This window comes from Chiloscyllium plagiosum, chromosome 4, assembly GCF_004010195.1.
Source record: "Chiloscyllium plagiosum isolate BGI_BamShark_2017 chromosome 4, ASM401019v2, whole genome shotgun sequence".
NCBI classification, from domain to species: Eukaryota; Metazoa; Chordata; class Chondrichthyes; order Orectolobiformes; family Hemiscylliidae; genus Chiloscyllium; species Chiloscyllium plagiosum.
In genome coordinates, this window is record NC_057713.1 from 124,131,386 (window position 1) to 124,144,610 (window position 13,225).

The 13,225-nt window shown below is 40.9% G+C and overlaps 1 protein-coding gene across 6 annotated transcripts in view; it reads right to left on the reverse strand.

The window, feature by feature from the left end:
• LOC122549388 (polyamine-modulated factor 1-binding protein 1-like) overlaps positions 1–13,154 on the reverse strand; it is a 508,658-nt gene extending 495,504 nt beyond the window's left edge. For all 6 annotated transcript variants that reach the window (XM_043689125.1, XM_043689128.1, XM_043689124.1 and 3 more), the window contains exon 1: positions 12,746–13,154. In XM_043689125.1, coding sequence (XP_043545060.1) covers positions 12,746–13,024 — 279 coding nt within the window. In that variant the 5' untranslated portion in view covers positions 13,025–13,154. The remainder of the gene's footprint in view (positions 1–12,745) is intronic.
• Positions 13,155–13,225: the final 71 nt, after the last annotated feature.

Consider the following 13,225-nt stretch of genomic DNA (forward strand, 5'->3'; position numbering starts at 1 on the left):
GCCTTCCTAACCTGCAATCTTCTTCCTAACCTCTCCGCCCCCACCCCAGTCTGATCTATCACCCTCACCTTGACCTCTTTCAACCTATCACATTTCCAATGCCCCTCTCCCAAGTCCCTCCTCCCTACCTTTTATCTTAGCCTGCTGGACAAACTTTCCCCATTCCTGAAGAAGGGCTTATGCCCGAAACGTCGATTCTCCTGTTCCCTGGATGCTGCCTGACCTGCTGCGCTTTTCCAGCAACACATTTCCAGCTCTGATCTCCAGCATCTGCAGACCTCAGTTTCTCCTTTAACACTCTAATCCACCTAACAATATAAAAGTTGCCCATGTATGAGCTCTACACAAAAAACCAGGACAATTCCAACCCAACCAATCACTGCCCCATCAGACTACTCTCAATCATCAAAAGGTGATGGACAACATTATCGACAGTGTTACCAAGCAACACCTGTTTAGCAACAACCTGCTCACTGAAGCCCAATTTGGGTGCCACCAAGGCCACTAAGTTCCTGACCGCATAACAGCCTTGGTTCAAAAATGGGCAAAACAGCTCAATTCCAAAAGTGAGGTAAGAATGATAGCTCTTGACATTAAGGCCACATTTGATCAAGTGTAGTGCCAAGGAGCCCTAGCAAAACTGGAATCAACGGGTATCGGGGCAAACTCTCTGCTAGCTGAAGTCATACCTGGTACATAGGAAGATGGAGGTTAGTCATCTCAGCTCTGGAACATCTCTACAAGGAGATCCTCAGGATAGTGTTCTAGGTCCAACCATCTTTATCAATGAACTAGTCTCTATCATAAGGTCAGAAGTAGGGATGTCTGCCAATGATTGCACAGTATTCAGCACTATTCATGGCTCCATAGGTACTGAAGCAGTCTACGTTCAAATGTCACAAGACCTGGACTGTAGACAGGCTTGGGCTGACAAGTGACAAGTAACAATCTCGCCAGGCAATGTCCATCTCCAATTAGAGACAACCTAACCATATTTAATGATGTTACCACCATTGAATTCCCTACTATCAACATTGACCAGAAACTCAACTGTAATCTCCAATAAATAAAGTAGTTACAAGAGCAGATTGGAGGCTTGGAATACTTCAACTCTCCTCCTGACTCCCCAAAGCCTGTCCATCACCTATAAGTCACAAGTCAGAAATGTGATGGAATATTCTCCATGTACCTTAATAAGTGTAGTTCCATAATACTCACATCAACAAAACAAAGCAGTTTGCTTGATTAGCAGTACATCCACAAGCACCCATGCCCTCCACCACCGACACTCAGTAGCTACAGTGTGTGCTAATCTACAAGATGAACAGCAGAAATTCGCAAAAGATCTTCAGACAGCACCTTCCAATCCTACGACCACTTCTATCTAGAAGGAAAAGGGCAGCAGGCACATCGGAACAAATAATCTTCAAGTTCCCTTCAAGCCACTCACCATCCTGACTTGGAAATATATCGCCATTTCTTCACTTTCACCAGGTGAAAATCCTGGAATTCCCTCCCTACTGGCATTGTGGGTCAACCCACTGTAAATGGACTTCAGAGATACAAGAAGGCAGCTCACGATGACCTTCTCAAGGGCAACTAGGGACAGGCAATAGATGCTGGCCAGCTAGCATTGCTCACGTCCCAAGTGAACTCAGAAATGAGGTTAAAATAAAATAAACCAAACCATCTATTTATAATACAAATTCAGAGATTTTTAAACACAAATATAATCAATTCTTCCAAACACTCGTTTAAAGGAAAACAAAAACAGCTTTTGTATCATCCTCAAACCCCACTCATACCATACTCAGACCAGAGTCTCTCGATCTAGCACTTCAGTAGGTTTAAGACATAAGAGATGGAGTAGAAGTTGGCCATTCAGTCCATAAAATCTGTTCTGCCATTCAATGAGATCATGGCTGATCTGATAATCCTCAACTGAGTTGGGACTTCACATTTTAGTCTGACATTACAGACAGCTTCTTCCTGCACCCATCATAAACCTGGAATTCAATGTATTCACTATTAAATAACCTCTTCAGGTTTTTAATTTAACACTTCTGTTCTAGATCTAACTCTAAAGTAATCTAGTTCATTATATCCTCCATTCTTAGGGGTGCTGGTCTACATAAGCATTCCCTGTAAGTTTATTTTTCTTCAGTGTAGACTTCTAAGGTCGCTGCATGGATGTGATTTCTGGAACTGGAAGTCAACACTGCAATCTGTTTCAGTACACTGATCACCATGCATGGATTGTCAAAGTACATTGCACACAGCATAGCGAGAATGTTCAGCCACGATGCCATCCTATCTCAAGGACTCCCCAGGACTGCCCCAAAGCTCAAAGTAAAATCAAAACCAAATGTCACCCTCTCTTGTTTCTCTTAACCATATAAGTTAACAAGGTCCACTAGTCTCCAAAATCATTGAGACCCTAATATTTACCTTGTTCTGTCACAAAATAAGACAAATAAAAAAATACATTGGAGGTACACAAAAAATCAACTCACTAATGCCAGGTCTCAAAATCACCATTGCTACAGAATTCAGATACACAGAAAGGTTACCAAATCAAAAAGCAGAAATCCAAAGTTAGAATGATTGATTTATGTACATATATAGAAAAGAATCACATGGTTTACATCAAACTTCTCACATTCCTCTAGCCCCAAGAATGAAAATGTATCTTAAACAAGCATTTTCTTCACAAATTATCCTACCAGTAAGTCTATGCCATAATAATACTAACTAAATATTAACATTAATTATACACAGAGTTACATAGCAGTCATTTTTCACACATCACAGAGACTCTGGTGTGTAAGTTCTAGTTAAAACATCCTTGATGAAATTTTCTTTTCCAGGCACATGAACAATTTTCAAATTATATGGTTCCGATCGAAATATCCTCTTTTCTTGTCCCAAAATTTTCATAAGAAAATCAAAGGATTATGGTCCATTGAAGTAAAAGTTTTGTCCACCATTGAAATGTATATTTAAAGACTCAATGTCTCCTTTTGAACAGATGAATACTTCTGTTGATCTGTAGTCAGTTTCTTTCAAAAGAATAAAATCCTGTGAATGGCAAATAGTAACAAGAGAATTCCCTTGTGCCAATCAATCATAAAGTTCTTCAGCCAGAGAATGGTGAATCTATGGAATTAATTGCCACAGACGGCTGTGGAGGCCTGGTCATTGAATGTATTTAGGACTGAGCTAGATAGGCTCTTGATTGTCAAGAGGATCAAGGATTACGGGGAGAAAGTGAGAGAATGGGATTGAGAAACTTACCAGCCATGGTTGAATGGTGGAGCAGACCTGATGGGCTGAATGGCCTTACTTCTGCTCCTATGTCTTATAATCTTATTGGCAATAAGCTGTAATCACAGTCTTCAAAGTTTGATGTCATATTTCTAATACACCTCAAATTTGTGGGTAAGAAACAGACATGAATTCTCAAACTAGTCATCACTTTAAATTTTTCTAATGTAAAATTTGAGTCTTCATCTAATTGTATTTCTTTGGGTAATGCCATCTTATATAAAAAAAATTAAACTTACTCTTCCTCCATTACCACTTCTGCAGTAAATTTTCCCTCAAGGCACTGCTTCAGAACTTCTTGGTAAAACATCCATTATCATGACAAGACATTTGCTGTCATTCTTAGATTGAGATAGGAGTTCTACACAATCTATGAAAGATCCTGCCACTCGCTACTTCAAAAGCTGGCACAAGAATTAAAGCCACAGGTTTTAAGTGAAAGTTGGGGCTCCTTACAGCCTGATAATGTATGGAAAGTCTGGCAAAACTTGATTACATCTTTGTGATTCTGGCAATAAATAGGCTTTAATATTTTAGTTTATGTTTTGCTAATACCCAAGTGACCTGCCATTAGAATTTAAGGGGCCACTTATAAATTTCATAACAATACACAAATGGACCACTATCCATTCCTCATCAACTTTTATTTGAGGTGACAAAAACAGAAGTTGCTGGAAAATCTCAGCAGACCTAGCAGCATCTGTGGAATGAAATCAAAGTTAACGTTTTGGATCCAGTGACCCTTCTTCAGAACACATTTGAGGGTAATCTCCATTTCCTCACTAAGGTTTCAATTTCATAATACTGAGGTTTCGCTGAGTAGACTGTTTTATATAACTCTTTAAATTCTAAAACTGTTTGTTGCATTTCTACTAAGGATGGGCTGAACATACCAGCCTCATTCATATTGAATTCATCCTTTTAGTTAAGTTTTCAAACATACTGTCCAATAACAATTTCCAAATTATCTTCCTGTTTCATAGACTCTTTCTCTTCTGAATTTTGTAGGCCTGAGATCTAGATATGACGGTGTCAAGAAACAAACCAGGGGGTTCATTTTTGTAGCAATTCACTTTCTCTTACTCCACTGGTTGTTCTACCATCTTTGACAAAGCCAATATTTTTAACCTGCCAGGTCATTTGCCAAAGTGAAATCAATTCCTTCAATAACAACATTTCATTACTTCAACTATCATTCTCCACTTACTAAGTCACTCTTTAATCAAAATCTGCACAACAGTTTTGTATCTTCCTTGAATATCTCCAAGTATATCAGCCATCATCAGTAACTGACTTGCACCAGTATCTTTCAAAATCTTTATTGGTTTACTGACTTTGATTCAAAAGCATAAGGAAATATCTCCCCTTTTGACATAAAATACTCAGAACTTCCAGCAATCTAACTTTCTTTACTTACAACCTTCTTTATCAATCTTCAAAAAATAATTTCCAGGACTATCCTGAGCCATCTCTCTTCTTAGTATAGTCTAAGGAAACTAATGGTCTCTTTGTACAACCGCCAAAGTTTAGGTATCTATTTTCTTTCTTGATTCCTCCTTTTCTGAAGACTCCATAGATTTTTTTTGACTGCAATTGGTCTCACATCAAACTTCCTGCAAAAGGCTTTGCATGTCCACTTTCGTTAGAATTAAAAAGTGTATTAATATCTTCATACCACTTTTCAGTTCTAGCCTTTCCATTTGTTTCATTGATGTCCTCTGTCTAATCCCTAAAATAAATCCTGCTTCCATTCACAGATTTTCTATTCCTCTAATGTCCTTGTGAATGCTCATATGACATTTCCCTAGAATTGTAATTGCCTCGACAAGATATCACTGTTATTTGCCAGAACTATTGCTTCTCTGATACTTGACTTGCCTCTATGTAAGTTTTTAAAATTTGCAGCAATGCTATTTCTGAACTTTTCCATGGTCTTATTTATCTTTTTTTCTCTAATGTAACTGGTCTAAAACACTTATCCCACAGCATTTCTTGATGCTTGCAAATGCTTCAGCCTCGTCTTTTGTACTCAATACTGAGGATGAGGAAATTTGTGTTAGTTATCCACTTGTCAGTTAATCATACCATACTTTTCATGTCTGGATGTGGCAAGATTGCAGATCTTAAATATAATCAATTGGTAGTGGGATTGTTTATCATGTATTGTTAATATTGTTTTGCTTGCAAATAGTTGCATGCTGTCACTTTGCCAGATTTGGACCTCATTTTCAGGTGTACCTGGTGCTTTTCCTGCAGTTTTCATTGAACCAGGGATTTCCCCCACATGCCCACAAGGCTTACAGGCAACAACAAAGAGTGGGATATATGCTTGGTCCTGAGATTATAGAAAATGGTTGAATGTAAATTCCGTTGCTACCAATGACCCGTGATATTCTGAACTGTAAGATCTGTTCATAATCTATCCTATTTAGCACAAAACATTTGGGAAAGTCTCCATAATGTTAAGACAGAACTTTGACTCCACAAGGTGCGAGGTCATGAAACCCCCACAGGTTAGTACAGAAATGCTTGCAGGATCAACTGGCCTGACTTTGATGTTGTCACTTCCAAAGCCTTGGTCAACATTATGTGGTTTGATACAGCTCACAAGCTTGCTCAAATAGCTCAGAGGGCATTTTAGGGTAATTGAATACAGGGAGAACTCGCCACTTGGATACAGAAATGGCTCGAAGGTAGAAGATAGAGAGAGGCATTGGCGAGATGTTTTTCAGACTGGAGGCCTGTGACCAGTGGAGTGCCACAAGGATCACAAGGTGCTGCATTTTGGTAAAGCAAATCTTAGCAGGACTTGTACACTTACTGGTAAGGTCCTAGGGAGTGTTGCTGTACAAACAGACCTTAGAATGCAAGTTCACAGCTCCCTGAAAGTGGAGTCGTAGGCAGATAAGATAGTGAAAAAGCAGTTTGATATGCTTTCCTTTATTGGTCAGAGTATTGAGCACAGGAGTTGGGTAGTCATGTTGCGGCTGTACAGGACATTGGTTAGGCCACTTTTGGAATATTGCATGCAATTCTGGTCTCCTTTCTATCGGAAGGATGTTGTGAAACTTGAAAAGGTTCAGAAAAGATCTACACGGACGTTGCCAGGGTTGGAGGATATGAGCTATAGGGAAAGGTTGAATTAGCAGGGGCTGTTTTCCCTGCAGCAGTGGCTGACGGGTGACCTTATAGAGGTTTATAAAATCATGAGGGGCATGAATAGGTGGGGGGAGTCCAGAACTAGAAGGCAGAGGTTATGGGTGAGGGGAAAGATATAAAAGAGACCTAAGAGACAACATTTTCACGCAGAGGGCAGTACGGAATGAGCTGCCAGAGGAAGTGGTGGAGGCTAGTACAATTGCAACATTTAAAAGTCATCTGGGTGGGTATAGGAATAGAAAGGATTTGGAGGGATATGGTCCAGGTGCTGGCAGGTGGGACTAGACTGGGTTGGGATAACTGGTCAGCATGGACGAGTTGGACCGAAGGGTCTGTTTCCATGCTGCTCATCTCTATGACGATGTGTATTCTGTCCCATGTCAACATTTCCAGCATCATGAGTTTAAAAAACTCAAAACAAGCTTCGTTATGCAGGCACATTGTATGCACCCAGCTTTTGAATTAACTGCTCGATTTCAAACTTCGGTGTAGCAACAGACCCCAAAGACAGAGGAAAGGTTTTAGTAATGCCCTTGAGATTTATGAGAATCTCTGGCCCACAATCACCAAAAAATGTAAAGGAAAAGCTCATTAAAAGGGTACGAAGCATCTCAAATGAATTCAATGAAAGAACACTTAGGCCAAGTGCAGGCAGCCCCCAAGCAATTCATCTACTCAAACACCAAGTTCCCCATATGGTAGAGTCAGAAGATTAGATTTGTTAGCCATTTTAGAATGCAGTGGACCCGAATGGAAAAAACGTCAGCCACAATTCCATGGGATCACCGAAAAAGAAAAGAGTAATACTTCCTGTTTGGCCAAGTCCCCATGAAGGAACTTTCTACTGTAGAATTATAAAATGGTTACTGAAATAACTACACAAAGGCCAGCATCTTGTCACCAAGTAACCCTTTATTTACACACGGAGAAAGTGAGGACTGCAGATGCTGGAGATCAGAGCTGAAAATGTGTTGCTGGAAAAGCGCAGCAGGTCAGGCAGCATCCAAGGAACAGGAGAATCGACGTTTCGGGCATTCCTGAAGAAGGGCTTATGCCCGAAACGTCGATTCTCCTGTTCCTTGGATGCTGACTGACCTGCTGCGCTTTTCCAGCAACACAGTTTCAGCTCTTTATTTACACATGCACAGTACTGTATATGACACTGATCCAGCTCAGAGTGAACAGAACCCCTGACACTTCTGTTTATATCGGTCAGCCAGAACTCTCAATTGGTCCAGAATAACAGTCCCAATCAGGGAACTTATATTCTATGAGGTTCACTAGGCTGACCTTGTTCCAATGACTACAGTTGAAGATGAAGGCCACTCATTCTGCCATTTTTGCGCAGGCTCACAGCAAGAGCAACTCACACAGTGTCACACACCTACATTTTCCAATAACTGGAGAGATTATTTGCCGGGTTCATCATCTAATATTTTCATTGAAAGCTTCATTTAGCCCTACCACTTGGACAGTGTATTTCAGATTCTAATCAGGATTTGGAGACGTCGGTGTTGGACTGGGATGTACAAAGTTAAAAGTCACAACACCAGGTTATAGTCCAACAGATCAACTGATGAAGAAGCAGTGCTCTGAAATCTCGTTCTTCCAAATAAACCTGTTGAACTATAATGTGGTGTTGTGTGATTTTTAACTTTCAGATTCTAACCACTCTCCACATTTTTTTTTCTCAATTCTACATTGCTTCTTTAGCCAATACCATGTTGGTAATCAGCATTGTTTAAGAATGGCAATAGGGGTAATCGGGGAAATTACAGGCCGGTGAGCCTTATGTCAGTGGCAAGGAAATTATTAGAGAAGATTTTTAAGAGCTAGGATTTACTCACATTTTGAAAAATGTGGACTTAATTTGCAGAAAGCAGCATGGTTTGGTGTGGAAAGATTCTGTCTCACAAATTTGATTGAATTTTCTTTGAGAAAGTTACAAAGATGATTGATGAGGGGCAGGGTGGTGGTTGTTGCCTACATGGACTTCAGCAAGATCTTTGCTGAGGTCCGCCACAACAGACTGATACAGACGGAGATGTCACATGGGATCTATGGTGAGCTGGTAAGAGGAATATAGAACTGGTTTGTTAATAGAAGACAGAATAACAGTGGAAAGTTGTTGTTCTGACTGGAGATCTGTGACCAGTGGTATTTTGCTGTGATCACTATTGGAACCTGTTTGTAATACATACATATAAGCATGATTCGGATAGGCTGGAAGAGATGCACTTTGTAAGGTATAATACAGAAGGGAAGAATAGTAAGTGGCAGAGTCCTTAGAAGTATTAACATGCAGAGGGATCTAGGCATGCAGATCCACAGTTCCCTGAAAGTGGCTACACAGGTGGATAAGGTGGACAAGAAGCCATATGGCATGCTTGCCTCAATTGGTTGGGGCACAGAATATAAAACTTGGCAAGTCAAGATGAAGCTTTATAGTACTTTAATTAGGCCTCATTTGGAATACTGTGTCCAGTTCTAGTTGCCACACTACCAGAAGGATCTAGTGCCTTTGAGGAGGATCCAGTAAAGGTTTATCAGGATGTTGCCTGGTTTTGAGGACATTAGCTTTGAGGAGAGATTGGACAAATTCAGTTTGTTATCACTTGAATGTCAGAGGCAGAGAGGTGACCTGATAGAAGTTTACAAAATTATGACAGGCTTGGATAGAATGGATAGTTGGAGAAATTATTTTCCCAGAATAGAAATGTCAATTACTAGGGAACATACGTTGAAGGTAAAAGAGGAAAAGTTTAAAAGGAAATGTGACAGGCAAGTTTTTACACATAGCGTGGTAAGTGTCTGGAATGCACTGCCAGAAGAGATGGTGGAGGCAGATACAAATGCAATGTTTAAGAAGCATCTTGATAGATACAAGAAGAGGCAGCAAATTGAAGGATATGAACAGTGTAGAGGCAAAATATGTTTTGCTTACAAAGGCACCATGTGTTGGCACGGGCTTCCTGGACCAAAGGGCCTATTCCTATGTTATACTCTTCTTTGTTCACTCTCAACCTGCCCTACCACCTTCAAAGATTTGAATAAGTACCACCCTGAGGTATGTCTGTCCTTGCTCCCAAGTGATATGGAATATCTCTCTGCATTGATAGTATATGTAAAGCTGTCTCAGTGTTTGGTAAGCATCACTCAGGCTTCACAGAACCATAGTTTTCCAGACTTCAAACTGTGTGTCCATCAGCATGTTATGGTTAATGAGGACTTGTCTAAGCAGCTTCTTATAGACTGACTCCTGTGTGGAATCTCAAAGTCTACACTCACTGCAGAAGTGAACAACAGCCTCCAACTGTGACCTGCAGCTGTGATGCTGGGTGAGGGTTTTCTGCAGAAAGCAGGCAACATCAGGATGGAGATATCATTCTTGTGCAGCAAATGGACAAGCCACTTCAGTAGAATGCAGAAGACTTGCCTTCCAAATCATTCGCTCTACTCTCAACTCTTGAAGAGCAAGAAGGGCTGGACCTGCATAGAAACCTTGTCCTGAGCTGGTCGGCCGAATTTGAAAAAGTAAGTGAAATCTCATGAAAGTCATGAGTTAGTTGGTTGTTGAGCAGCTGCTATTAGGAATTGTGTTTAAACCCAGTAACCAGCACAAGGAAAGAAGAAAGAATTTACAGGCAGGGAGAGGGAACCAATTTGTGAGTAAGGGCAAAGAATTTCTAATTTCTGTTAATCCACAGTTTGTGTTACAGATTTAATAACTTTTCTAGTTGCCTTAAATTTGGTTAAAAGTAATTGACCTAAAGTTATGGGAAGGGAACTGCTAGTGGAACATATGGAGTATAGGAATACAGAATTACCTCGGTTATTCAAACGTCAATTATCCAAATTTTGAATTATCTAAACAAGATCTCAAAGTCCCATAAATTGTTATGAATTATATATAAAAACACAAACTAAGAGAGATGCTTATCCACACACAGGACATCCACTAGGGCAAAAACAATTCTTTTGTAATCGTGCATTAACAACAACAGCAAATAACACATTAAAAAACCTGAGCTGCAACCTGAATTTCCAGTTCTTCCAGAATCTTAAGTACCTGTCCTAATCTGCAATGCCACATAGACTGATGTTGGATATTTTTTTCCCCCCAGTTGTTTGTGCTCTCCTCTGTTTTTGCTGGTTACTTTCACCAGGGGAGTGGGTCAGGGCTGTAATTCGCTCATTGCAACTGAACACGAGTTGCTTTATCCTCGCTAGCAGAACCCACTCGCTTTGACTGACACACACACACACGTTTATGAACTTTTAGTTTGCTCTTGCCCCAATCCAAAATGTTGAGGGGGTGAAAGGCATCTGACATCAATTACTGCTCAGGAATTGGCACAAACAATGATGCTCCTGAGTGGACAGAAAGTACAGTTCAAATGTTCAGTATGGCTTCCTTTGTTTATGATCAGATCAGTTATCCGAACAAAGTAGTCCCCACCCGCCTCATTCGAATAATCACGGTTGTTCTGTAGACAGTTTTAGTAGATGAATGCAAGGTTGAAGAGTTGGTGTAGGAGAGAGGGGCTTAGATTCCTACATCAGTGGGTCCATTTCTGGTGAAATAGTATCTACAATTCTGATAGCTTGTATCTCAGTTGAAGTGGGAATAATATCCTTGTTGGGGAGGGGATTGGGGTCTGCTAGTGCTGTCTGAGCATTTATACAAATTTTACCAGGGTTCAGGATTCAGAGTGGAGGTACAATGGGAGGTACAATCTTAGCCTGCTGGACAAACTTTCCTCATTCCTGAAGAAGGGCTTATGCCCGAAACGTCGATTCTCCTGTTCCCTGGATGCCGCCTGACCTGCTGCGCTTTTCCAGCAACACATTTTCAGCTCTGATCTCCAGCATCTGCAGACCTCACTTTCTCCTCAATGGGAGTGATGCACTGACAAATGCAGGAGAGAAAAAAAAATCAAGATTTGGAATTGCTGCTGTTGGACTGGGGTGTAAAAAGTTAAAAATCATACAACACCAGGTTATAGTCCAATGGGTTTATTTGAAAGCACTAGCTTTCAGAGCGTTGCTCCTTCTTCAGGTGGTTGTGGAGTATAAGATCGTAGGACACAGACATAGCAAAAGTTTAGTGTTATGTAACTGAAGTTATATATTGAAAAAGACCTGGACTGTTTGTTAAGTCTCCCATCTTTCAGAATGGGCATATTGGTTTCAGTTCTTTCATATGTAAATTCCAGAACATTCTTAAAGTTACATTCTCAAGTGAACTTTAACAATAGGGTGCCATGTTGGTCCAGATAATGCATTGAAGATGTCAGGTGCCCTATGTGAGGCTGTTTGTGCCCCAATGTTCAGACTGATTCTAATCTAAAAAAGGGATTTACAGAATCTTACATGGATTCAAAAATCCATGGAAGAAAAGAATCAAGTCAGTCTAAAAGGTAGAATATATATAGTCAAGTTAAGGCATAACAAGCAGGCTGAGTAGCATTTATTTTATTGCAAGGGGTCTTGCAAATGAGTTGAAGGGCTCAACAGATGAGTTGAAGAGCTCAGAAGAACTCAGTTCTGAGGAAGGGTCACTGGATCCAAGATGTCAACTCTGACTTCTCTTCATAGGTACTGCCAGACCTGGTGAGCTTTTCCAGCAATTTTTGTTTTTGCTTCTGATTTCCAGCATCTACAATTTTTTTTTGGTTTTTAGATGAGTTGAAGTTGCTGATTGCCACCTGATGATTTGATATCATTCTATCATGGAGATTGGGTTGAGGCAGGGGCAGAACTAGCAGCTCAATATTCCAAGGTATAGAATCTCCAGATGAGACAGGGAAGGGTGTAAAGGAGTGGTGTGGCAATATTGATCAAGGACCCAATTACTGAAGAAAAGAGGGATGATATCTTAGATGGATTCTCAATAAAGGTGGAACACAAAAATCAAAAAAGGGCAATTCTATAGTTGCCAGCATACTCCAATCAACCAGAAAGAGACAGGGGATTAGGGATCTTGGCAAATTTCAGAGAAGCGTAAAAATAATAGAGCAACTTCCCCAATATTAATGGGGATAGGCAAAGGCTGAGGATAGCAGTGGTGGAGGGAAGATACACAGCACTTGTTGCAATCTGCTGAGAAAGCTATCAAAGGAATTACCTATAGAAATTACCTAACCTACTGCACGATTTTCCCTTCCAAATGTGTATCAGCTCCAGTGTTTGCGATTAAGAAAGGTACACGGTGGACCGTGGTCAATTACAAGTTTATTTCGGTTTCCTACGGACTACTTACCTTTAGAGCCCCTTTACTTTCATCTTTATTCCCTAGCTGCTTCAGTCTTTCCTCGTACAAGCCTTGCAACTCGCTCGATAAACGTTTCATGCTTTGCCTGACTCCTGCCGGACTCGGTAACGGCGATTCCTTGCCTGCCGCCCTCAGGAGCTCCAAGTCCCGCCGCAAGCCAACACCAACATCTTCTCCAGCAGCATCCTGACCGCAAGAGCCAGCCTGCACTTTCATCCGATCCGTAACGAGACATCGGGCACTGGGATCCTGCTTTCCAATATCCATTGTTGTGGAGGCCGACCGGTTCTACCAGAGAAAAGACAGCGCACTTTGACCGCCAAACATTCTGACAATTAGCGGCCACTAGCTAACAGCCGTTCGCCAAACTTTAAATCTAACGGAACCCGCCGTTGGAACGCCCGCCCCCTTCCTCCGCTCCGATTGGTGAACTGGGCAACTAGAACCGCCCACCGTGTCACCTCGGAT